This window comes from Salmo trutta, chromosome 36, assembly GCF_901001165.1.
Source record: "Salmo trutta chromosome 36, fSalTru1.1, whole genome shotgun sequence".
Lineage (NCBI taxonomy): Eukaryota > Metazoa > Chordata > Actinopteri > Salmoniformes > Salmonidae > Salmo > Salmo trutta.
The window spans coordinates 20,912,448-20,940,137 of NC_042992.1; the positions used below are offsets into that span (position 1 = coordinate 20,912,448).

At 42.0% G+C, this 27,690-nt stretch overlaps 1 protein-coding gene across 2 annotated transcripts; it reads left to right on the forward strand.

Annotated features, from left to right (window-relative positions):
• Positions 1 to 9,720: 9,720 nt before the first annotated feature.
• On the forward strand, positions 9,721 to 26,957 carry LOC115175621 (serine/threonine-protein kinase Sgk1). Of its 2 annotated transcripts, none has more exons than XM_029735005.1 (9): positions 9,721 to 10,019; positions 20,890 to 20,965; positions 22,230 to 22,302; positions 22,523 to 22,708; positions 22,885 to 23,129; positions 23,354 to 23,573; positions 23,875 to 24,030; positions 24,183 to 24,272; positions 24,511 to 26,957. In XM_029735005.1, exons 1-9 carry the CDS (start codon positions 9,992 to 9,994, stop codon positions 24,670 to 24,672), a joined length of 1,236 nt encoding a protein of 411 aa, XP_029590865.1. In that variant the 5' UTR covers positions 9,721 to 9,991; the 3' UTR covers positions 24,673 to 26,957. The 2 variants fall into 2 exon arrangements, with proteins under 2 accessions (XP_029590865.1, XP_029590864.1); XM_029735004.1 differs by lacking the exon at positions 9,721 to 10,019 and adding an exon at positions 20,097 to 20,342.
• The last annotated feature ends 733 nt before the right edge of the window (positions 26,958 to 27,690 follow it).

Below are 27,690 nucleotides of genomic sequence, written 5' to 3' on the forward strand. Positions count from 1 at the left end.
TAGTTGTTTTCCGTTTTGTATACGTACCTGACGGAACTGTTGGCTGTCGTGTTGTTATTTTGTTGAAGTGTTATCATAAATAAAATAAATATGAGCACTTTACACGCTGCGCCTTGGTCCCCTTTCAACGACCCCTGTGACACATTTGTGTCAATGAATCTCAAAAAACCTGAAATGTAATTACTATGCAACAATTAGTAACTACTGCTTTAATAGAACACACAGAGACAGCCATTTGATGGAAGTGTTGCGCACAGTATTTCTTATATGTCCTCAGCTGCTTTGATCCATATGTTTAGTCTGGAGACTTGGCCTAAATCCCTGACAGACCTAAATAGAAATGGGCTGACACACCTGTACTGCTTTCTTAGAAAGGCTCTAGGCAGCAGTGCATGTAACCATTTAATACATTGGGTCACTGTGTAGTTCAGCTATATTGAGAAGGTCTCAACCTTGGCTGTGTTGACCTGACAATAATCCAGCGAGCTGACACACCTGTCCTGCGTTTTCTTAGACAGGCCATAGGCTGCGGTGCATGTGACCACACAGTCCCACAAAGACATTGGGTCACTAAGCTGTTCAGCTGTATTGAGAGGAGAGAGGTGTTGGTTGGTGTCTTTGCATTGTGGACATTGGAAAGCTCAGATTATCACAGGAGGTTATAAATAGGTCTGAGGTCTTAAGAACCTGTGATCCTAAAGGTGAGGTGTAGGAGTGCACGAGACTTGCTCAACAGGGGAAGATTGTAAATAGCCTTGCAGGCATTTTGGTCCAAGGTCAGCAGCAGTCAGGGAGTGAGTCAGCCCACATGATTTAAATAGATCCCACGATACTACCTCAGATGACCAGTTAATCAGTCCAAAGTTAGGGTTATTTAGAGGGTGTACTATTGTACAGCATCCGTAAACAATCCATCACATCTCCCCACCCTCCCTCCTCCCATGATCTGGCCGAACAGAGTTCCCCTTCCTCATTCTCTACAGTCAAGACAAGAGGGCAATGACTTTGCATTTTCATGTTTCTCTTTGTCATCCCCACCCACATTTTAGTCTGAAGCTAGAGACAATGGGACTGAACACCCTTCTCTGCAGCTGGATCCTGGGCTTCCTGCCGGGCCACCCCCAGGTGGTTAGAGTAAACAACAACACCTCTATCACACAGGCCGCTTAACACTGGACCTCCCCAGGGGTGTGTGCTTAGCCCCCTCCTGTAATGCCTGTTCACCCACGACTGTGTGGCCACGCATGATTCCAACTCCATCATCAAGTTTGCTGACGACATGACGGTGGTCAGCCTGATCACCAACGGCGATAAGACAGCCTACAGGGAAGAGGTCAGAGACCTGGCAGTGTGGTGCCAGGACAACAACCTCTCCCTCAACATCAGAAAGACCAAGGAGCTGATCGTGGACTTCAGGAAACAGGAGTGGGTGCACACCCCCATCCACGGGGGTCGCAGTTGAGAGGGCCAAGAGCTTCAGGTTCCTCTGTGTCCACATCACTGGGGACTTAACATGGTCCTCTTACATCAGCACAATCGTGATGAAGGCACGGCAATACCTCTTCTCCCTCAAGAGGCTAAAACTATTTGGCATGACCCCTTTTACAGCTGCTCCATGGAGAGCATCCTGAAAATTCCCAAAGACTGCAGCCACCCGAGACATGGACTGTTCTCCTTGCTTCCATCAGGCAGAGGATACCGATGCAGACCAGCTCAGACCAACAGACTCCTAACAGGTTCTAGCCCTTGGCCATGAGACTGTAAAATGCTAACAACTACTGCTCCCCCTCACACCTACACTGGATGTATTACTACCACTACGCTGCTGTTCATTGATTACCATTAGTATCTATCTATTTATCCTGCTACTGGGCACTATTACTCCTGTTTACATGTATATATTACCATTAGTATGTATCTATTTTATCCTGCTACTGGTCACTATTACTCCTGTTTACATGTATATATTACCATTAGTATCTATCTATTTTATCCTGCTACTGGTCACTATTACTCCTGTTCACATGTATATATTACCATTAGTATCTATCTATTTATCCTACTACTGGTGACTATTACTCCTGTTTACATGTATATATTACCATTAGTATCTATCTATTTTATCCTGCTACTGGTCACTATTACTCCTGTTCACATGTATATATTACCATTAGTATCTATCTATTTATCCTACTACTGGTGACTATTACTCCTGTTTACATGTATATATTACCATTAGTATCTATCTATTTATCCTACTACTGGTGACTATTACTCCTGTTTACTTGTATATATTACCATTAGTATCTATTTATTTATCTTGCTACTGGTCACTATTACTCCTGTTTACATGTATATATTACCATTAGTATCTATCTATTTTATCCTGCTACTGGGCACTATTACTCCTGTTCACATGTATATATTTGTCACGATCGTCGTAATAATTGGACCAAGGCACAGCGTGAGTAGCGTTCCACATCTTTATTATAATGTGAAACTTAGCAAAATACAAAAACAATAAATGAACAAATGAAACGTGAAGACAGTGAAGTGCAAATAGGCACCTACACAAAAACAAGATCCCACAAACACAGGTGGGAAAAATAACTACATAAATATGATCCCCAATTAGAGACAACGATTACCAGCTGCCTTTAATTGGGAATCATACAAATCACCAACATAGAAATGATAGCCTCGAACCCCACATAGAAATAATAAACTAGAATACCCCCCAGTCACGCCCTGACCTACTTCACCATAGAGAAACAATGGCTCTCTATGGTCAGGGCGTGACAGTACCCCCCTCCAAAGGTGCGGACTCTGGCCGCAAAACCTGAAACCAAATAGGGAGGATAGGGGGGGTGATTAGTGTCAGTGGTGGCTCTGGTGCGGGACGAAGAAACCGCTCATCCCGCGGATCCAGCCATGGACCCAGGCTGAACACTGTGCCTGGACTGGATCTCGATGGCGAGGAAGACTCCTGCCATGGAACGGGACTGGACGCCGTGTCTGGACTGGGCATCGGCGCAGAGGAAGACTCCGGCCATGGAGCAGGACTGGACGCCGTGCTTGGACTGGGCATTGGCACAGGGGAAGGCTCCGACCTTGGAGCTGGACTGGATGCCGTGCCTGGACTGGGCATCGGTGCAGAAGCTTCTAAAGCCATGACATCATTTTCTGGAATTTTCCAAGCTGTTTAAAGGCACAGTCAACTTAGTGTATGTAAACTTCTGACCCACTGGAATTGTGATACAGTGAATTATAAGTGAAATAATGTCCGTAAACAATTGTTGGAAAAATTACTTGTGTCATGCACAAAGTAGATGTCCTAACCTACTTGCCAAAACTATAGTTTGTTAACAAGCTAACCTAAGTGTATGTAAACTTCTGACTTCAACTGTATATATTGCCATTAATATATTACTATTAGTACTTATACAGTATATTCCTGCTACCAGTCACTTTTCATCCCTGTTTACATGTACTGTATATCCGCCGATCACTCTTACATTGACACTCTTGTACACACACACCCTGCTGCAATACTGTTAACTATTATTATTATTATTTACCCTGATATCAGTCATTTTATCCTAATCCCTACCTACATGTTACATAGCTACCTCAAATTACTCCAGTATCCCTGCACATTGTAAAATTGGTATTGGCACTGACCCTGTCTATAGCTTCCTCTCTTATTTATTGTGTTTTTTATTATATACTTTGTTATTAGTTAAACTATTTTAGATATTGATTACTGCACTATTGGGTAGAGCTCACGAGTTAAACATTGCACTGTACTTGTGCATGTGACAATAAAACTTGAACATGAACTTGAATGCAATATTTTTCTTTTTACCTCATAAATTGTACTTCAGCTAATTTCTAAACCCAGAACCAAATCGGAACTATTTGATTAATGTTTAACATTTTAACTTAAAGGCTGTCATGAGAGACTGTCTACATCTCAATCGCACACTATTCCCTATGTACAGCAGTGCACATAGTCCCGTAGGGATCTGGTCAAAAGTAGGGTGCCATTTGGGACGGACGCTATACTTCCAAAAATAAAACAAATACATGATCCCTAATCCCTTTGATCAGGTGCCATGATTTCTTAGGGTTTATGACTAATTTCGTTTTGTGGGTGGACGTTCTGGCCATTTACAAATATGATCACTTTCAAAATCATGCTGTGATCTGGCCATCTTATCCGTCACGTGCACTACTCCACTTGAGATCATGTGCACTCGAGATAAGAAATACTCTCACTGTTGCCATCTCTGCATTAACACTTGTCTTTTCTTACTAGAAATATCCAATGTTGGACTTTGCTTATAGCTGCTTTATTGAGAAATAATGCATTTACCATAACTGATGTGTGATTTTTCACCTAGCTACCTTAATATAGATGCACCAACTGTAAGTTTCTCTGAATAACAGCATCTTCTAAATGACTCAAATGTAAACATAACAACATGACAGATGAGACCAGCTGTGACCATGCAGCTGAAGCAGTTTGATTGATCTCAGGCCAGACATCACGTCTGATTCTTGACAGAATGTGCAAGGCAAGTGTCAACATTTGAACACATCTTGGCTAGTCGTGTTCATGATTTCCCAATGCTGGATGGTGACTGGGATTCCCGATGCTGGATGATGACTGGGATTCCCAATGCTGGATGGTGACTGGGATACCCAATGCTGGATGGTGACTGGGATTCCCAATGCTGGATGGTGACTGGATTCCCAATGCTGGATGATGACTGGGATTCCCAATGCTGGATGGTGACTGGGATACCCAATGCTGGATGGTGACTGGGATACCCAATGCTGGATGGTGACTGGGATATCGCAGAGTCAGGCAAACATAATGACAGATGAGGCCAGCTATGACCAGCTGAGGCCATCTCTTGCCAAAAATCACATTTGATTCAATCTGTTGAAGAAGTGTCAACACTTAAGGTGAATGCACCAATTTGTTAGTCATCTTCCATTCTTAATGATTTTCCAATGGCTGGATGGTGACTGTAAAAGTATTGTTATATGAGTGAATCAAACCCTACTCCTCTCATTTGCCCCTCCTCTCAAACCCTACTCCTCTCTGCTCTAAATAACATCACAATGTGTTCAAATCCATTCAAAGATGACATGTGACACACTTTTCCCCTTGTTGTACATAACACTCTAATCTGTTTATTCAAAATCTTTCAAAAGATGCTGCTTGACACACTTTCCAACCTTTGCCAAATTTCTGTTTGTTTTGTTTCTCTATTGACCTTTTCTCACAACACACCAGGGCCCATATTCATCAAGAGTATCTGAGTAGGAGTGCTGATAAAAGATCCGTTTAGCCTTTTAAATCATAATAAGTAATATTATATGGACAGGGGGACCTCTGATTCTAGATCGGTACTCCTACTCTGAGATGCTTTGTGAAAACAGGCCCAGTTATCAAGTTCCATGGAATCAGCCAGCCAATATCTAGTATGTTTGCTTTCCCTGTGAAATGTTAGCTTTGGATTGTACAGAGGATTGAAAAGAACCCACAAGATGTGTTTGCTACATGAAACATATTAGTTCCCTCAAGATATAAGATGACTAACTCGTCAAACATTGAAATGTTTCAATAAAAAACACATTTTTATTTCGATGCAATTCCATGGAATGAACAAGACTGAGGTAAAAGATACACCAATGTAACAAGTCTTACTAACCTCCAAGTATCTGCATGCTTTAATGATTACAATAACAAATGGCCTGTGAGCGATACTGTTTGTTCAAATTCATGGATTCAACACCAGGGCAGGGAAGCTGTATTGCGTCAATGTTCGTCCCGAATTGCACCCTATTCCATATTTAGTGCACTAGGGCCCTTGGTCTAAAGTAGTGCATTAAATAGGGAATAGGGTGCCATTTTGGACATAACCACTATTATTATTATTATTTTTTTTTTTTTTCTTCTTTCTTTTACCCCCTTTTTCACCCCAATTTCTATGTTGAGTGATGATCCATGGCACAAAGCCTCCAGTGATGATCCATGGCGCGGAACCTGTAGTGATGATCCATGGCACGGAGCCTGCAGCGACGGTCCCCGGTCCGGAACCTACAGCGACGGTCCCCTGTCCGGAGCCTCCAACAACGCTCCCCAGTCCGGAGCCTCCAGCGACGGTCCCCAGTCCGGAGCATCCAGCGACGGTCCCCAGTCCGGAGCCTGCAGCGATGGTCCCCAGTCCGGAGCCTTCAGCGACGCTGTCCAGTCCGGAGCCTCCAGTGACGCTCCCCAGTCCAGAGCCTCCAACGACGCTCCCTAGTACGGAACCTCCTGAGACGGCCTGCAGCCCGGAACCTCCTGAGACGGCCTGCAGCCCGGAACCTCCTGAGACGGCCTGCAGCCCGGAACCTCCTGAGATGGCCTGCAGCCCGGAACCTTCAGTGACGGCCTGCAGCCCAGAACCTTCAGCGACGGCCTGCAGCCCAGAACCTCCAGCGGCGGTCTGCAGCCCAGAACCTCCAGCGGCGGTCTACAGCCCAGAACCTCCAGTGGCGGCCTGCAGCCCAGAACCTCCAGCGGCGGTCTGCAGCCCAGAACCTCCAGCGGCAGTCTGCAGCCCAGAACCTCCAGCGGCGGTCTGCGGCACAGAGCCTCCAGGGATGATCTACTGTCCGGTTCCTCCGATGACGATCCACGGTCCGGTGGTACTGAAGCAGAGGGATCAGCGGGTGGAGCGGTGGTTACGCCCCGAACCGGAGCCGCCTCCTCTGCTGGAGGATCCGCTGGAGGATAAGGTTATGTGGACTGCACTAGAGCCACCATAGACAGGAGTTACCCACCCTACCCTCCCTTTTGTGTTTTGTTTTTTTGGGGGGGGTTTGTTGTTGTGTTTAGGTACGGTCGGAGTCCGCACCTTTGGGGTCAGGACATACTGTCACGTCCTGACCATAGTAAGATGTTATTTTCTATGGTAGAGTAGGTCAGGGCGTGACAGGGGGTGTTTTGTGTTTTTCTATGTTTTGTATTTCTATGTTTGGGTTCTAGTTTTCTATTTCTATGTTGTTGTTTTTTGGGATGATCTCCAATTAGAGGCAGCTGGTCCTCGTTGTCTCTAATTGGAGATCATACTTAAGTAGGGTTTTTTTCCACCTGTGTTTGGTGGGTAGTTGTCTTCTGTTTAGTTTTCTGTACCTGACAGAACTGTGCGCTTTCGTTTTCTCTTTGTTATTTTTTCTTTAGTGTTCTGAGTTAAAATAAATATTTATCATGAGCAATCAACACGCTGCGCTTTGGTCACCTCTCTACGACAGCCGTTACACCTTCAAAACATGACCTGCCAAACTGCGCTTCTTAACTCCCGCCCGCTTAAACCGGAAACCAGCCACATCAATGTGTCAGAGGAAACACAGTTCAACTGACGACCGTTGTCAGCCTGCAGGCGCCCGGCCTGCCACAAGGAGTCACTATAGCGGCATGAGCCAAGTAAAGCCCCCTCCAGCCAAACCCTCCCCTAACCTGGACGACGCTGGACCAATTGTGTGCCGCCCTACGGGACTCCCGATCACGGACGGTTGTGACACAGTCCGGGAATGAACCTGGGTCTGTAGTGACACCTCACACACTGAGATGCAGTGCCTTAGACCGCTGCGCCACTCGGGACATAACCACCATTGCCTCGATATCAATACAGCAGAAATGAATGAATGGGTTGTAGAATGCGTCAAGGCATAGAACAGAAGCATCAGATAATGTGGATTGAACAGCCATGGAGTCCATTGTACTACATGACCTGTTTAATCACCAAAAAGGCAGCCATGATTGTTTTCTGAATGGCATGGAACGGCACATCTTATTTCCATATAGGCTGAGAATGGGTTTGTGTCCCAAATGCTACCCTATATAGTGCACACATTTTGACCAGAGGGTCAAAAGTAGTGCATAGGGTGCCATTTGGGATGTAAAATGGACCTCTATTACAGCAAGGACATAAAATAAAACAATTGCTATCCCTGGGATATAAATGCTTTCTCTTTCCAGGGTTATAGTAGTAATATGCATTTCAATTTTCTTTCACAAAGTGGATGAGAAATCTATTCGGTTATCAGCGGTGGGGCAGCTTTGCCATTCTCATTTGCAAAGTGGAAGGCAAATCAATTGCGCAGAAAAGTCCAAAAGGGACAGACAGATCCTGGTTTAAAGTAGGGGAAACAGTGCCACCGTCTGCTCCACGGTCATTGTTATTGTTTTGTTGATGAAGCAGAGTTAGGGAGCGTTGCGCATTCAAGGGAGAAAATAATTGCAGTACTTATACTGTTCTTCTATCGTGCGTGCAATGATGACTGAGACAGTGTTCGCTGTTCGCAGTAACTTCTTTGTTGCTGTAATGTCGCAAACTGACCTGGCAGTTTAACCATTAAGGACTCCAACTTTCACAGAGGATTTGGTGAACAGAAAGACTAAAAGTCAGCAACATCCATGTGTGAACTCAACTTTTTAAATGATTCTCTAATGGCCAGTTTTCCAGGCACAGATTAAGCCTAATCTTAGACTAAGAAGAACTTTCAATGGTGACTCTCCTTTGAACATGATTTTTAGGCTTAATATATGTGTCCGGGAAACTGGACCTAATAGTTTTAGCCAGGACTTGTATTGGACACAGTGTTACATTCTGTTACAAGAGCCCACTCAACGAAGCTATTTATATCCACCATGGTCAAATACTATGTACTATATTCAGTACATTAAATAATGCAAACATTTACATTTCATATTTTTGTTATGTTCTTAACCGCAGGGCTACCTACCGCCTGCATACGCTTGTATATCACATTTCACAACACGTTTACAATGATTTCACATATTCAGTGTCTTAGATCAGCACTAACAAAGAAACATAATTATTTACCAATGAGGTTTTCCTCATTGAATAGGGCCTTACCGCATCAATGACCCAGTTGCATAGAACTCACCATAGAACTACAGTGAATGGCAGCCAGGTGTGCCCACAGACCTAAGTCTGTGTCCCAAAAGGCACTCTATTCCCTACATAGTGCACTACTTTTGACCAGTGCATGGTCCAAAAGTAGTGTCGTATGAAGGGAATAGGCTGCCATTTGGGAAGCAGACCTCGTTTCCTGACCAACATTCATTGTCCTACTGTATCTATTCACGTACAACCTCAGGCAGTAAAATATATCAGAACTGTAACAGTGTTCTTAAATAGATCACTTTACTTCCTGGATTACTTCAGAGACTTTAAATAGAAAGACTATACTATACTATAGGGGGATGGAGACACCATCATCATCACCATCATTAGCGTAATATCCCCCAATTAAAGGTGGACTTAAAATCCTGGTGTTGTACTGCTCAGGTGACTCAGGTGCGCTCTAGTGTCATAGAGACCAGGCCTGAGTCCCAAATGGCCCCCTATTTCCTATATAGTGCACTACTTTTGACCTGGGCCCTGGTAAAAAAAAATAGTGCACTGTGATGGGAATAGGGTGCATTTAGGATGCAGACTAGGTTCCCTCGGGCAGGACTCCCATACTCACGGGAACCGTATCCTGACACCTGCTATTGTTTTGTTTGTGGCTCTCTGGTAGATAAAGGAACAGGTGAAGGGGGGTTGAGAGGGGGACAGGTGCGTCACACTTCTCTGGTTTCGCCTCTTTGGTTTCATCAGTTCAGCCAATACTGCCTGGGAGAGAGGGAAACACAGAGAGAGAGAGAGCGAGAGAGAGAGAAAGATAGGGAAGTGCGATGAAGGAAAGGATTTGCTGGTCTTGTGAATTGCAGAGTCGAATTCTTTCAAACGGTGCTGCAGAGACATAGAGAGGGGGATATTACTGAGGGAGAGGAGCTGGAGACAAGATTACATCATTCATACGCACACAGAGACATACACTGGAATATTACTGCTTCAAACACACACACACAGAGAGACAGACACAAATACACAAAAAACACTGCACCTAAATAGAAGAGGACATGAAGACTGGCAAAAAATCCTTCATAGGTAGGAACCTTTTTCATTTCTTGTGTGATAATAAGCTTTATCTGGCAACGCCTATCCCAGGGGTGACATGTTTGAGGCCATTGTTGTAGGTCTAGAACAAGCGGAGTTTAAATTTGGTTAAATATAACTTTTCATGCTTATTGTCTTCATTCAACTGTTTGTTTCTCTCTTTCAGTCTGTTCCATCATCTCTTTCAGATTCTCTTTCCTTCCCTTTTTTTACGTGACTTACTTCTTATGGTGTCTCTCTAAATAATTTAGTCAGGGAGAGAGGCAGGATTTCATATCACCTCCTGCTCCATCTATCTATCAATCACACCTCTATCTGTCCCATCACAGGTGACATAATCCACTTTACTCTGTATAATCACTTATAATCATCACTCACCTGGGTGGTAGGGAGCAGCCAATAATCACTAAACAAGCTGAGATTATGTACGAGGGAAAAGAATGTGACAGGAAATATCAGACAGACAGAACACTTTGTTTAAACACACTCTGTTCTTTGAATGTAAGTGCATTCCAGCCAGCTACCCACTCATTCATTGCTTAATTCCCATTTACACATCTTTAATCATGATCCATCCATGTATGGATTAGTGAGCGAGAAACAGGGTCGTTCCACAAAAAGAGTGCCTTTTGCATCTCTTTGATATTTTAAGTAGAAATTGTCCACCAATATTGCATTTTAAAAGACTGTTATATTAAATTACTTGCCTTTTAATATAGACCGCATGGATTATTCAATAAATCAGATTTTTATGAAGGCTTGCTAAAGTGTCCATGCGGCAACCCTGTGTCACTTCTAGGAATATGTCAATTCCTTTAACCCCAACATTTCTCCAAGTTTCAACATCATTGTAAAGCCCAAGTTATTTCGTTTTTCTTGACAAAGTAATTTCTGAAGATTATTATTTATTTCATGTGATTAGTCTGTCCCTCATTGTAAGGTCAACACTGTTACGTGAACTGAACTCTCGTTATAATATGGTAAAACTGTTCATTTTTTTATATTTTTTTCAAAAGAAACAATGAATATCTAATAGTCAAATCATTATGCAAAGCAGATTAGCTGGTTCTACTCTTTTTGGCCATTTTCTGGTGTTTTTTGGAATACTTTTCGGGTCGAGTATAATACGCCAACGCTGTTACCCATAGATATACAGGTTAGAAATGCTTTAGGAATTTGATTATTTTTTGTGAAGCCTGCATTCAATTGCACCTCCCTGTTGCACAAAATGAGATTCCATTCCCCGTCATGAGGGGATTTATGGCTGCTACTGTTACAGTTAACCCTGTTACTTTCTCTGGCACTTAATATAGTATTGTTTTTATTTTACATCTTTTTTTATTAAGTTGAACATGTGCTCTTTATGCCAACATTTTTAAATTAGGTGAAATCACAAGGTTTTTTGACCAAGTTACATTTCTCAAAAGTCACCAAAATTGGTGGAACGACCCAACAAAGGAAGGGGGAAGCAGCATCTTGAAGAGAGAACTTGTCACAACACTCCCCATTGATTCATTTATTGATGCTTGTAAACATGAGTTGTGTTGTTATTTTGAATGAATGTGAGTGGTTGTTCTGTGGTAAAATCCCTAGCCGCTCCCCTGTACCATCCACTGAACTGTATTGAGCTAGGTAATGCTGTGGAAGTCAGTAGAGCGTGACAGGCCTGTTGTAGAGTAGTCACCTGGCTCTGGCTGCACCAGCGGGGTTGTATCTATTTCCCTTTTTAGTGCACTTCTTTTGACCAGGGCCCATGGGGCTCTGGTCAAAAGTAGTGCACTATGTATGAAATAGGGTGCCATTTGGAACAACCTAAGAGAACAGACTCAGGGGGGAATTTGGCTTTGCCCATAATACAATGGCTATTGGCATTGGTCAAATTAAATATTAATTTAGAACGAATAGTAGTAGCAGTAGCTAGTGAAAAGTACTAGTAATTATACTAGCGGGAGCAATATTTGAATGTGCAGTTGTGGTAGGCCTGGTACAGTAGGTTAAGTTAAAGTTATGTAACAGTTGGCTTAGACATCAATGTAGAAGCTTGAAGGATGTTGCTAGTAGAGTACTTGGTGATAGCGCCAGAATCGTTACATAAACTCTCACCTAAAGTGAGCTTCCGTGGCTCTTAGCCATTGAGTTGATGTTGAGTCATTGGGACTCAAAGGCACATATCCGTATCCCAGCTGACTGTGATTTGAATATCAGTCATCTCTGTTTCTGGGAATTGTAGAAGGAAATGGAGTTGTGCGTAATGCTGCCGTACAGATTGTGCTGGGATGATGAGTTAACCCTCCTACTCACTCGGACCTGAAGCTGCACTGCAGTGTTCATTGTTCAAGGACCCCAACACCTCCAGTACTCTAGTCTCTGTGGGTCGACGTTGAGTAATGCCAAAGTGCCCTGAGCATAGACAGAATGGACAGCACAGACGTGGATAGGTACAGAGACAGAGCAATAGAAGGGAAGAGGGAGGGGTGGGATGATTCTCTCGAGGAAATTGAGAAAAAGGGCAATCGAGAAGCAGTAGAAAAGGCAAAAATGACGGACGTGGAGAGAGATGGGATGTAGCAGGTGAGAAATTCTAGGGAATTACACTGGAGGTTCATTACTCAACCAGGCGACTCACACCAGGTGGAGGGGGGGAAATCAATGGAGCTGCTGGCTGCATAACTGTGGGGGCAGGACGTCAAAGCCCTGGGCTGCATCCCAAATGGAACCCTATTCCCTACATAGGGTAGTGCACTATGTAAAGAATAGAGTGCAATTTGGGATACAGTCCTGGACACTACCTCCCTCTCTTAGACAGTCAGAGTGAGAGGGAGAGGCTGGCTCCCCCACCCACTACCCACTCCTCCCCAGAGCCATGACCCACCTAGAGGGAGCGGTGCGGGGGAGGCCTGGATGTGCGCCCCCTCCCCTGGTGGTTCCTTCAGCCCAGCAGTAGCAGCAGATTAACCAGCCAGGTGGGGGTCTAGCTGATTGTGTGACTCATCACTGCACAGCAGGCCCTGCCTTCCCACCAGATCCATCCAAAACAGATGCAAATGGAACCCTACTCCCTTTGTGCACTGGGGGCCCTGGTCAAAAGTAGTGCACTACAAAGGGAATAGGGTGCCATTTGGGATGCAACCATGGGGACCTGAACCAGCAACACAATGCCTCGGATGTAAATACTAAACTCAAACATCCGTAGGAGCAGAACGTAGAGAGGTAGCCAAGACAACGCGAAGTAGTGACGTAAAAGAAGACAGTCAGGCTGGGGACTGGGTTTTATTACAGATAGTACTAACAGAGGCATTTATCAGCCGCTGCTGGCGAGGACAGGGGTCCTTGGTGAGTAGTGACTCATCATGGGTAGTATTCACCAGTGGAAATGTTGCCTATACTACCACCTGTCTGCTTGGCATTAATCAGACAAAGAGATGGTGGCAAATTAAGGGGCTTTTTTTTAGGATTGGGAGGATGCTAAATATAAGCGTTAAAGCAGTTATGTGGCAATGCTGGCACTGAAGTGTTGTTTAATGAAATAGAGAAAGGTCATTTTCGACTGTTAAACATGCAAAGCTTTTAAACTGTAGATTCAGCACCTCTGATTCACCACACATTGCCTTAAAGCATCTCCAAAAGCAGACTGAACACAAGACGCAGGCTTTGAATGACTAATTTGTCAGAAGGAGAAGGAACAGGATCGGATTGCAGCCAAACCTGGATGGAAGGGAGTTCCCCCATCTACACATTGTAATCCAGATACTCTCTTTTGGTCATTGTAATGATGTGCGTACACACTAGGAAACCTCGTGCTGGCATTATAGTAGATGACAGATGGGCAGGGTCTAAGCATTATTTGATTTTGGAAAATACATGGACATCAGAACTTTTGTGACACAACACAGTGGAAAAATATATGGCAATTAGAAATCCAAAATATACTGTTTCCGTAAAATGTATGTATAAACTGGAAGTAGAAGTCTAGGTGTTTTTGTCCATTAGTTTACTCTAATTAGGGGAGGGGTGGTAGGGTTAGGGAAAATAATAAAGGAAAATATATTTTAAATAATAAATATATATGTTGTAGACATACAGTACAAGTCAAAGGTTTGGACACACCTACTCATTCCAGGTTCTTTATTTTTTACTATTTTCTACATTGTAGAATAATAGTGAAGACATCAAAAATATGAAATAACAAATATTGAATCATGTAGGAACCAAAAAAGTGTTACAAAAATCTAAATACAGTATATATTATAATTGAGAGGTTCTTCAAAGTAGCCACCCTTTACCTTGATGACAGCTTTGCGCACTCTTGGCATTCTCTCAACCAGCTTCTGGAATGCTTTTACAACAGTCTTCAAGAGTTCCCACTCATGCTGAGCACTTGTTGGCTGCTGTTCCTTCACTCTGCGGTCCAACTCATCCCAAACCATCTCAATTGGGTTGAGGTCGGGTGATTGTGGAGGCCAGGTCATCTGATGCAGCACTCCATCACTCTCTTTCTTGGTCAAATAGCCCTTACACAGCCTGGAGGTGTGTTGGGTCATTGTCCTGTTGAAAAACAAATGACAAATGATCCCACTAAGTGCAAACCAGATGGGATGGCATGTTGCTGCAGAATGCTGTGGTAGCCATGCTGGTTAAGTGTTCCTTGAATTCTAAATAAAATCACTGACAGTGTCACTATCACACCTCCTCCTCCATGCTTTACAGTGGGAACCACACATGCGGAGATCATCCGTTCACCTACACTGCGTCTCACAAAGATACAGCAGTTGGAACCATAAATCTCAAATTTGAACTCATCAAACTAAAGGCCAGATTTCCACCGGTCTAATGTCCATTGTTCGTATTTCTTGGCCCAAGCAAGTCTCTTCTTATTATTGGTGTCCTTTAGTAGTGGTTTCTTTGCATCAATTTGACCATGAAGGCCTGATTTACGCAGTCTTCTCTGAACAGTTGATGTTGAGATGTGTCTGTTATTGAACTCTGTGAGGTGCAATCTGAGGTGCAGTTAATTGCCAAATTCTGAGGCTGGTAACTCGAATAAATGTATCCTCTGCAGCAGAGGTAACTCTGGGTCTTCCTTTCCTGTGGCGTTCCTCATTAGAGCCAGTTTCATCATAGTGCTTGATGGTTTTTGCGACTGCACTTGAAGAAACTTTCAAAGTTCTTGAAATTTTCCGGATTGACTAACCTTTGTGTCTTAAAGTAATGATGGACTTTCGTTTCTCTTTGCTTATTTGAGCTGTTCTTGCCATAATATGGACTTGGTCTTTTATCTTCTGTATACCAGGTGTGCCCAAACCTTTGACTGATACTGTATATATTGAACAAAAATATAAAATGCAACATGTAAAGTGTTGGTCCCACTTTCTATATGCACAAAAATCTTATTTCTCTCAAATTTTATGCACAACTTTGTTTACATCCCTGTTAGTGAGCATTTCTCCTTTGCCAAGATAATCCATCCACCTGACAGGTGTGGCATATCAAGAAGCTTATTAAATAGCATGATTATTACACAGGTGCACCTTGTGCGGGGGACAATAAAAGGCCACTAAAATGTGCAGTTGTCACAACACAATGCCACAGATATCTCAATTGGCATACTGGCATACTGCAGTTGACATATTCACTACAGGAATGTCCACCAGCGCTATTTCCAGAGAATTGAATGTTCATTTCTCTACCATAAGCCACCTCCAATGTACGTCCAACCGGCCTCACAACCACAGATCATGTGTATGGTGTTTGTGTGGGCGAGTGGTTTGCTGATGTTAACGTTGTGAAACGAGTGCCCCATTGTGGCGGTGGTGTTATGGTATGGGCTGGTATAAGCTATGGAGAACAAACACAACTGCATTTTATTGATGGCAATTTGAATGCACAAAAATACTGTGACGAGATCCTGAGGCCATTTTTTTTTATGGTATCTGTGACCAACAGATTCATATATGTACTCCCAGTCATGTGAAATCCATAGATTAATTTTATATTTAACCTTTATTTAACTAGGCAAGTCAGTTAACAACAAATACTTATTTACAATGACAACCTACTGTGGAACAGTAGGTTAACTGCCTTGTTCACGGGCAGAACAACATATTTTTATCTTGTCAGCTCAGAGATTCAATCCAGCAACCTTTCAGTTACAGGCCCAAAGCTCTAACCACCCAGCTACCTGTCTAGATTAGGCCCTAATGAATTTATTTCAATTGACTGATTTCCTCATATGAACCATAACTCAGTAAAATCAATGAAATTGTTGCATGTTGTATTTATATTTTTGTTCAGTTTATATATTACAAAAAAAATAAAAAAATACAACACGTGCACATGACAAAAGCGAGGTGTCTTTACTGCAGTACAAACACACAACCAGTTCTGCAGAGCCGGCATTTGTGCACAAAATAACTTGTGTTAAATTATTTTAAAGTCAAGCAAAACTGAAAAAGATTCAACTGTGCGTGGGAACTTGAATTTCCCTAGCTGTTTTCAATCGTTTGTGGTTACAAATGTTCCCTTTAAAGTGTTGATATCACACTAGCATGACAGAGATGAGGTTATGTGTGTGAATAAGGGCTTGATGAGGTCAGGAAATAGCCTCTACCTAAGCTCCTAACAAGGGTTATGTCCAAAATGAAACAGCATTTGAAAAGTATAACCTCCATAGGCAGTTTAAAGTTCTCACTGAAAAAACGGCTAAATAGTGGAATGTCTCAAAAGTGAGTCATAAGACTACTACAAGGGTGAGAAGAAAATGCCCGGGATAACATATGGTCTGCCTTTTGGTGCCTATTGGGATTGTCTTGTATATATATATATATATATATATATATATATATATATATATATATATATATATATATTAGGGATTGATTGTTTTATATATTAGAAATTGATTTATATATTAGGGGTATGTGAGACAAGGGAGATATACCTGTTCGTCGTTGTTTATTATGAAATGGAACTGTACTAATTAGCTCATTTTATGAAACAAACAACAATTGTCTGCCATTGTTTGTTGCCACTACAACTGCTACCTAACCCCCCCCCCCCCCCAGCCCCCCCCCAGCCCCCCCCCCCCCCCCCCCAAAAAAAAGGACTACAATGGAAATAGGCTTTTGAGCTTGGTGTTATCCATGATGATTTTCTTAAATTACATGTGGAGTCTTCACCAGCTGGAGCGCCCTTATGTATGTATTTTTTACAATTACATTAATGGCACCCTATTCCCTGTAGTGCACTACTTTTGACCAGTTGTGCACAATATAATGTAGGTAATAGGGCCCCATTTTGGACACAACCCAGGTGTCAATGTCGTGCCATCTGATCCTGACAGTGTGTAAATAGATCTTTGCTGGGAATGTATACTACCATAACCTGACATGACACGATTAGCTGTTGTCTTCACACCATTTTGCTTCTTCATGTACTTAGCTTGGCAGCATGCTTCCTCTTATATAGTAGGAACTATCGGTCAAATTCAGTCCCGAGATGGGACATCCTTCGAAGTATGCATGACTATCACATGCCATTGAGCAAGCAAAACATCCCAAATGGCACCCTATTCCTTACATAGTTCACTACATTTGACGAGAGCTCTATGGGCCCTGCTCAAAAGTAGTCTGCTCTGTGGGGAATAGGGTGTCATTTGGGACATAGCCTAGGAGTTACCCCTGACAGTTCTCTGTTTTGATCCTGCGGTTTGTTTTAATGTTTTGATCTGCACTGTCACTGTATGCATAGGTCCATAACTGGGCCTTATGTCAGGGAAATGGAGAGAAGCCATTTTGTAAACACCAGGGTTAGGATTTGATGGTGTATTGTAGAATATAATGTCTTGCAGAATATAAAAGAAAATCACTTTTTTGTTGGCATATTTTCACCTGCATTTGAATGTTCCTTGCATTGACTTGCTTCCATCCTTTCATAAGAACATATTGGATATTTGCTGATGATGCAAACAGGGAATTGGCTACAGAAGTTTAAAAAGTTTAATCTTGAAATGCCTTTCTCCAAAAATGGGCCTCAGGATCTCGTCACGGTATTTTTGTGCATTCAAATTGCCATCAATAAAATGCAATTGTGTTTGTTGTCCATAGTTTATACAAGCCCATACCATAACACCACCGCCACAATGGGGCACTCGTTTCACAACGTTGACATCAGCAAACCACTCACCCACACGACGCCATACACATGGTCTGCGGTTGTGAGGCCGGTTGGACGTACTGCCAAATACTCTAAAACTACGTTGGAGGCGGCTTATGGTAGAGAAATGAACATTCAATTATTTGGCAATAGCTCTGGTGGACATTCCTGCAGTCAGCCTACCAATTTCAGTGGTGTAAAGTACTTAAGTAGTACTTTAAAGTATTTTTACTTAAGTCATTTTTTGGGGAATCTGTACTTTACTATTTATATTTTTGCCAACTTTTACTTTACTACATTCCTAAAGAAAATAATGTACTTTTTACACCATACATTTTCTCTGACACCCAAAAGTACTCGTTACATTTTGAATGCTTAGCAGGACAGAAAATGCGCCAATTTGCACGCTTATCAAGAGAACCTCCCTGGTCATCCCTACTGCCTCGTATCTGGCGGACTCACTAAACACAAATGCTTTGTTTGTAAATTATGTGTTGGACTGTGCCCCTGGCTATCCTTCAATAAAAATCAAACAAATACAATTGTGCTGTCTGGTTTGCTTCATATAATGAATTTGCAATGGCATATTTTAGCAATTCCATTTACTTTTGATACTTAGGTATATTTAAAATCAAATACTTCTAGAGACTTTTACTCAAGTAATATTTTACTGGGCGACTTTCACTTTTACTTGAGTCATTTTATATTAAGGTATCTTTACTTTTACTCAAGTATGACAATTGAGTACTTTTTCCACCACTGGCCAATTGCACATTGTGTTGTGTGACAAAACTGCACATTTTAGAGTGGCCTTTTATTGTCCCCAGCACAGGTGCACCTGTGTAATGATCATGCTGTTTATTCAGCTTCTTGATACGCCACACCTGTCAGGTGGATGGATTATCTTGGCAAAGGAGAAATGCTCGCTAACAGGGATGTAAACAAATTTGTGCTCAACATATTTTGAGAAATAAACTTTTTGTGTGTGTGGAACATTTATGGGATCATTTATTTTAGCTCATGAAACATGATGTGTTTATATTTTTGTTCTGTGTGTTTATATTTTTGTTCTGTGTGTTTATATTTTTGTTCAGTGTGTTTATATTTTTGTTCAGTGTGTTTATATTTTTGTTCAGTGTGTTTATATTTTTGTTCAGTGTGTTTATATTTTTGTTCTGTGTGTTTATATTTTGGTTCTGTGTGTTTATATTTTTGTTCTGTGTGTTTATATTTTTGTTCAGTGTGTTTATATTTTTGTTCTGTGTGTTTATATTTTTGTTCTGTGTGTTTATATTTTTGTTCAGTGTGTTTATATTTTTGTTCTGTGTGTTTATATTTTTGTTCAGTGTGTTTATATTTTTGTTCTGTGTGCTTATATTTTTGTTCAGTGTGTTTATATTTTTGTTCTGTGTGTTTATATTTTTGTTCTGTGTGTTTATATTTTTGTTCTGTGTGCTTATATTTTTGTTCTGTGTGTTTATATTTTTGTTCTGTGTGTTTATATTTTTGTTCTGTGTGTTTATATTTTTGTTCAGTGTGTTTATATTTTTGTTCTGTGTGCTTATATTTTTGTTCAGTGTATTTTTGAGGCTGGTGACAGAAATCTGTGTAGGATCAATGCACCTGTTATTCAATTTTTCATTATAAATTATCCAGAGTGCCTTTAATGCTTTCGGTTCTAGCGAGATTGCAGCCATCCGTATCTTTCCATTGGTAGAAAAGGGGGTTGGAGGAGCGATGTTCAATCTAGCGTGCTCCGCCTATGCGCTGCTGCGCGCCTCCTGTCATTCCCCGCCTCCTGCAGGCAAGAGATTGAGCTGCGGAATCCCGTGACATCACTGCCTCTGACAGTTGCTTAGTAACCACGTGACGTCAGTATGCCGCTCCTCCTAAAATCACGTGCTCTGTATATAACGCCTTGCCGCCCAGCGCCCTGGATAGGTATTTTGAACTGATCGTGTTCGCAGGCAGGACTCTCTGTAGCTAGTGCGCATGAAGTGGAGAAATTGGTACTAGAGCGAACAGCGTGTCTTCTCCATAAAGGAGCTTTCTACTGGCGCTGTTTTACAAGTGGATACATATTTTTATTCACCATGGCTGTTACCAAGGCTCCATGTGACTTGTCTTATTGCAAAATGAGAGGAATTGTGTCAGTGCTCACTGGTAGGCATATTAAGCAGTTATTTCTGTTAATCTAAATTCAATTATTTTATTTTGAATTTAGCTTCTACATTGTGGTGTTTAATAGTATGCATCAATATTCTTTAGATTATGATTTGTAGATGGACTGTAGTCTATTGGTGTGTGGCTCCTTTACTCATGTCCATGTTTATGATATAGGCTTTGAGTGTTATTTTTCACTATGCGACGCGGGGGTTCGCCAAAGGAATAGTAATATTTTGTTGCATAACGACTAAATTTGGCACATAATGCGTTATAACGGGATCCATTCCAAATCATTTTTGAACGTCTGGAACATTTTAAAATGAAAGTTTTGAACAGATTTAGTATAGGCATACGGCTATAATTTCTAGACTGTTCACCGCACTGTGATGAAATGTAAACTGTTATCCCAGGCAGATAGTAGAGGCCTATCCATGGCCCTAGTTCTGCAATGGTGTAGCTTAGGTCTGATGAAGGGCTGTGTTAAATCTATGACGTTGTGTTCTCTGGGCGCCCGCTGACATAAATGCTTATTTCTGATTTGCAGCTTTCATCAAGGAGAGGAAAATTGGACTTAACGACTTCATATCGAGGCTGGTGTCAAACCCACATATGTGTCAACAGTAAGTATTATATGGAGCACTTGTATGGCCAAATGAGATATTTAGATACTATATATGAGCTACCAACTGCCAATGAAATATGATAATATTATGACAAATGACCTTTTCTGAAAGTATAGATATTTATCAAATAGTCGAGATATATGATAGGTGCGTACACAATAGGCCTCTGTGCTACATTTCATCTGCTTCCCATGGCATTAGATTAGGTCTATGTTTTTATTTATAATTGTATAGGTCTACCTAGGTCAGTGTAAGCTACTGTACGTTTCCAATCCAATCATCTGCACGTCACTATTCACATTCTGAGTCAAAGCAGTAATCTGGGGCCAAGCAGGCAAAGCCAGCACAAGAATAGTTATGTCATGTCAAGTGTGTTCCCGCCATGGTCTCTTCAGTTCTTAAGCACCTTTTCTGCAAATCCCCTGTGTCCCCTTGACTGGGATAACCGGGTAATTCAATTAAGCGCGCACCACACAATATGGTTTGTACGCAACAGCCTAAAAAGGGGCCAGGTGGGGGTCTAGCTCAGTGGAAAATTCCCAAACACCTTGGGCTCCCGAGTGGCACAGCGGTCTAAGGCACTGCATCTCAGTGCAAGAGGTGTCACTATAGTACCTGGTTTGAATCCAGGCTGTATCACATCCGGCCGTGATAGGGTGGCGCACAATTGGCCCAGCGTCATCCAGATTTGGCCGGAGTAGGCTGCCATTGTAAATAATAATTTGTTCTTAACTGATTTGCCTAGTTAAATAAAGGTTCAATAAAATATACAAAAATGAAATACCCTCTTCAGGTGCTAGGTTGTTACAGCAGTCAAATTCTGGGCTGTTTGTGCTAGTCATGTCTGATCCCCTGGCTTAGAACTGCTTTTCAAATGGTGCTGCAGGCTACATGGTGTATAGGTCAACAACAACTGAATAGTCTCTCAGGAGTTAGAGGAGAGACCCTTATTTAAAGTCTTGGCCGGTTTGTATCTCATTTGGGTCAGTTATGACAAATGGAACGTTCTCTATCTAATTACTCAATTAAATCACTGTAAAACTCACCATTTTACTGCAATGTCCAACTTTGAAAAATAGTATGAATCGTAATACTGGCCTGTGATGGCAATCTAAGTATTAGACTACTGTTATAATTTAAGCACTCTATAAAATACACTGTCAACTTTGAGAGGTCACTCATCCCTATAAAATCACAGTGGCAATGAGTGTATCATAAGTGAAGGAGGATTCCATTCTAACATTCTCTGTTCATTCCTCAGCTCTGAAGTTGACTTCCTCAAGATCGATGAGAACCAGAATGAGAAGCTGGACAATGCTGAGCTCTTAAATCCGGTGAGCATCAGCATAACACATGCCTTGGCCACTGGGACAGACTTAGCCAAAAGGAACCCTATTCCTTATATAGTGCACCAGTTTTTAAAAGAGCCCTATGGTAGTGCACTATATAGGGAATTGGGTGCCATTTGATTTACCAGTGTGAACTGAAAATAGATAATTTTATCCAGAGCCAAGATGGTCATTCTTAGCTCCTTCTCTCCTCCTCTGTTCTTAGATGTTACTGACCTCCCCCAGAAGCTCACTAGCTGAAGAGCTGGCGATCAAACCATGTGATTTCGACTACCTGAAAATCATTGGCAAAGGGAGCTTTGGGAAGGTGCTGCTGGCTCGACACAGGGAGAGCAACGAGTATTACGCCGTCAAGGTTCTACAGAAGAAAATCATCTTGAAGAAGAAAGAAGTGAGTCTTACTCTACTGATCTTCACCATAAAAACACACAGTCAATACTCCAAGCAAGCTGCAATAGCCACAAACACATACAACCACTCAGTTGCTCGCTCAGTTGCTCTAATTTAAGTATTGCACTGATGTCATTGTGAGTGGTATGCTCATCTTCCTCTTACTCCCTCATCTAGCAAAAGCATATAATGGCGGAGCGAAGTGTCCTGATGAAGAATATCAAACATCCTTTCCTGGTGGGGCTGCACTATTCTTTCCAGACTACTGACAAGCTGTACTTTGTGCTTGACTACGTGAACGGAGGAGAGCTGTTTTATCATCTTCAGAGAGAGAGGGTGTTCCTAGAACCCAGAGCCAGGTTCTACGCTGCAGAGATTGCCAGTGCTCTGGGATACCTCCACTCCCTGCATATTGTTTACAGGTATGAACTAAGATCCTATCATACACCACCATCTGGTGGTGACTATATGTCATAGCACATGACATATTTTTACATGTGTAGTCTGGTCCAGTGAATAAGGGCCAGTGGTTTAGAGGAAGGTAAACGCACGTAAACACTGTTTATCCACCTTTTGCGTAAAAATGCATTAAGTATAGGGAGAGTTGCACTTTCCTAACCCTCTCCCTTTCTCTTCTCCTTCACAGAGATCTGAAGCCTGAGAATATCCTGCTAGACTCTGCGGGCCACATTGTCCTGACAGACTTTGGCCTTTGCAAAGAGGGCCTGGCGCCCACTGGGACCACCACCACCTTCTGTGGAACCCCAGAGTACCTGGCCCCCGAGGTGCTGCAGAAGCAGGCGTACGACCGAACCGTGGATTGGTGGTGCCTGGGATCCGTGCTTTACGAGATGCTCTATGGACTGGTGAGGCATTACTGATCACTGCTCTTTTCAGCATCTCTTTCATGGTTCAGTTTTCACAATGCATTTACAATAGTTATGATAACCACTATCAATGCACCCCCAATGGCACCCAATTCCCTATATAGTGCACTTCATTTGACCAGAGCTCTATAGACTCTGGTGGGACACCGTATGTCACAATGTCAGTTATATATAAGGAATGTCAGTATGAATCACACAAGTACACTGACAATCATGGTGCGTGGTGTGTATGGAGTTTGGCCAAGTAGCATGTACTGATTTTAGCTATCTCTCTCCATAGCCCCCCTTCTACAGCCGCAACACAGCTGAGATGTACAACAATATCCTGAACAAGCCTCTCGTACTGAAGCCCAACGTGTCCAACGCAGGCAGAGAACTGTTGGAGGGGCTCCTGCAAAAGGACCGCACTAAGAGGCTGGGAGTGAAAGACGATTTTGTAAGTACCCACACACACAGACATAGACAGAAAGAGCAATCCATGTTCAACAAACAAATACATTATATGAATAACACACGAAAAAAATACTACTAAGGTGTCAGTATTGTTCTGTACCAATAGATTGATGTAGTGTTTTTATCTGCCTCTAGATGGAACTGAAGTTCCACACCTTCTTTTCACCTATCAACTGGGATGACCTGATGGCAAGGAACATCACACCACCCTACATTCCCTCAGTGGTAAGTACATCTACCAACAATGTATACATGTAGTCTTCCAGGTTAACATGTGAGAGAAGTACAAATGTACCTTTTCTTGTTCACTTCAAGTAGAATTTTTGTTTTACTGAAATGGTCACAAACTGGATCCCAAGGACAGCAATGTATATATTTAGAGGCTGTATGGGTGTGAAATGTGAATTTGATGCTTGTGTTTTAGAGCACGTCTCTAATATACTGCTTTGGTTGGCTTTCACAGAGCGGGCCTACGGACCTCAGGCACTTTGACCCAGAGTTCACCCACCTCCCTGTGACCTCATCTCTGTGCAACACGGACGGCCTGCTGGTGACTAGCAGCATCAAGGAGGCAGCTGGAGCCTTCCCAGGCTTCTCCTATGGACCCGCTGACAGCTTCATGTGAAGGACTCCTCTATCCACCTCGATCCTCATCCCCTCCACAGTCGAGAGGGGGAATAGGAACAGACAGACACTGCCTGGGACAATGACCACGCACTGTTAGAGCAGCTTAGGAGGTTTGCATGGCCTGCTAATGGAAATCCTGAGTGACATGCCTAAGAGGCATGAAAAGGGGGTCCAGAAACTCCAGATCTTGTTGGATTGTTGCATGAGGGGTGTAGATTGCATGGGACTCTTATCTTCAACACCAATGGCCCTACCTACTCACCCACCCCAAAACGGATCCAAAGTGTGCCAAGGTGGGAAACAGAGATTATGTTTTGTACTACAGGGAGAAAGGACATTTCTCTCAAATCGATGTGGACTACGACCACTGTCGGAGATAAGAGTGAAGTGCCTGAAGTTTCAAGGCAGTGAGAACAGTACTGTACCCACAGAGCTAGGCAAGAAGAGCCGGCTGCATCAAACCCACAGACTTTCCAGTCTGTTTGGACTTATGACCCTGGCGCTAGCTGTAGAGAGGTCCATGCCTTCCTAATCTTTCTGCATATATTGAAGATTTACATGTCTGTCCGAGTCACAATGCATTTGTTATCGGTTTGTTATGTGAATGGTCGATTGCACTTGAGGAAACAAGGGTAAAGAAAATATTTGCATTGCCTAAGCATCCACTCTGTCTCTTGGTTAGCTGCATATCTTTTCACCCACAAAATAATCTCAAACAAGTAGGAAAACACCAGAGTGGATAATGAAATTTCAACAATTTTGTTTGGACCAAATAGCGTACTATGGTACCATCTGAACCAAATTCTACTGGTGGATAATTATCGTCCACATACTGATAACAGAGCAAATGAATGCCACTGCATAGAAAGCAGACATGGAATATGTTATTTTACAAGAAATCTGCATATCATGTCATGGCATAGTAATTTAATTCAAATCTTACCAAATAATGCATTGGTTTACTATTTTAATGGTACTGTTCATTTTACTACAGTATTTCAGTTTGAGAAATTACAAAGTACTCCTTTTAAAAACACATTTTCCACTTGAATCTTTAACATAAACCATAGTAATATATTAGGAAGCTCTAAATGTTTAACTATTTATACTCCCTATGTGAACAAAATGTTCTTGCCTTTGTTCTTCTAATACCTGCACTTTTACCCCCCTGAGACTGTGTTGACATAAATGTTTGTAGATTCATTAATATATTTTTTATCATAAATACAGAAAATGGAGTATACAGTTTTACCAGCAATAATAGGTCTTCTGCAGTAATAACACATATCAATCATTGTTATTCTTGCGAGTGAAAGTGATTGCTGTTTTGCTGGCAAAACACTCTAGAGAATCCATTATATTGTTATGTATATCCATTTGCATTGTGTACAGAACTCCTGCTAGATTGATATAGAAAGGAACTGTACATGTATTTCGTTTTGTAAAGTGTGCCTGTCTGTTCCAGCCATGTTACAGTAGGATAGGTAGGCCTGATCCATTTGTATCTATTTCTTCTCTGTTATCCTCATGGTCTGGAGACCACGACCTGAAAAGCTGTGCTGCTGCAATGACGAGAGCTGACTGAAATGACTCTTTGTAAACAGCGCTAGCGCCGTTCATTTACTGATGGCCCTAAATAGCGCAATAACATCGCAGGCTTGGCAAGAATCACCTTTAATTGACCAGAGATATATTTTTCCATTAGTCATCATGCCTTAAAAAATCATCCTCTAAAATGACTGAGATTATGGAAGATCAGTGTTTACCAGATGTCAGAAGTCAAAATAGAAAGGCATGAACTGATTTTATTTTATTTGGCCTTAACAGATATGATAACCTTGTAATGGCTGACAGAACAAATATCTATTCATGATGAAAATCACGTACGTTGTTTTTTTATATAGTGTAAATTGATAAAGGACTGACACTTAATTTGATATGTCACTTAAACTTCCTTGATCCTGCCAAGTCTGGAAATGTTGGTCTGCAAAGAAGTGTTGACCCTGCAGTGAATATCTACAGACCATTCTGTGGTACTGCTTCCTTGTAGAAAATTACAAACAACGCAATACAGTTATAGGTGATTTTCTTCCATATTTGGAAGCTTTACATATGTTATTTGTTTTTGTATTTTATTTCTCCATATATATTTATTTACGTCATGACACATAATGTACTGTATGTATAAAGACCAGAGGACAAATTCCTAGTATTGAAAAATTTAAATATTGAATTGTAATCTCTGTTCAAAATGGTAAATAAAATGTATTGACCAAATTCAAATGGAAGTGTGAACCAAGTGATTTTCTGGAGGCCAGTTTGATACTGAATTGAGGAGTTTTAAGAAAATATATGTCTTGGTAAGTAGTATGCTAAAATAGTAAGTAGTCAGTTTTAGCTGACTACATTCTATTCCAAGGAACACGTTCCCGTACATTTTGATATCAATTTAAAAAATCACCACACACCTGGTACATTTTGATTATTGGTGCTGGTCTCCTGGAAATATAGGCTACATTCAATTTTATGCACTGAGTGTACAAAACATTAAGAAAACCTGCTCTTTCCATGACAGACTGACCAGGTGAATCCAGGTGCTATGATCCCTTATTGATGTCACTTGTTAAATCCACTTCAATAAGTGTAAATGAAGGGAGGAGACAGGTTAGGATTGTTAAGCCTTGAGACAATTGAGACATGCATTGTGTATGTGCGCCATTCAGAGGTTGAATGGGCAAGACAAACTATGTGCCTTTTAACGGGTATGGTAGTAGGTGCCAGGCACACTGGTTTGTGCCAAGAACTGCAAAGCTGCTGGGTTTTTCATGCTCAATAATTTCCCATGTGTATTAAGAATGGTCCACCTCCCAAAGGACATCCAGCCAATTTTACTCAACTGTGGAAAGCACTGGAGCCAACATGGGCCAGCATTCCTGTGGAACGCTTCGACACCTTATAGAGTCCATGCCCCGACAAAATGTGGCTGTTCTGAGGACAAAAGGGGAGGGGCAATTCT

Excerpts from the sequence above, each read along its gene's own strand:
- LOC115175621 (XM_029735004.1), top strand. The coding sequence starts at position 20,273 with ATGGCTGTTACCAAGGCTCCATGTGACTTGTCTTATTGCAAAATGAGA. Across the intron at positions 22,303-22,522 it reads ATGCTGAGCTCTTAAATCCG|ATGTTACTGACCTCCCCCAG; the intron begins GTGAGCATCAGC and ends CTCTGTTCTTAG. Across the intron at positions 24,031-24,182 it reads TGGGAGTGAAAGACGATTTT|ATGGAACTGAAGTTCCACAC; the intron begins GTAAGTACCCAC and ends ATCTGCCTCTAG.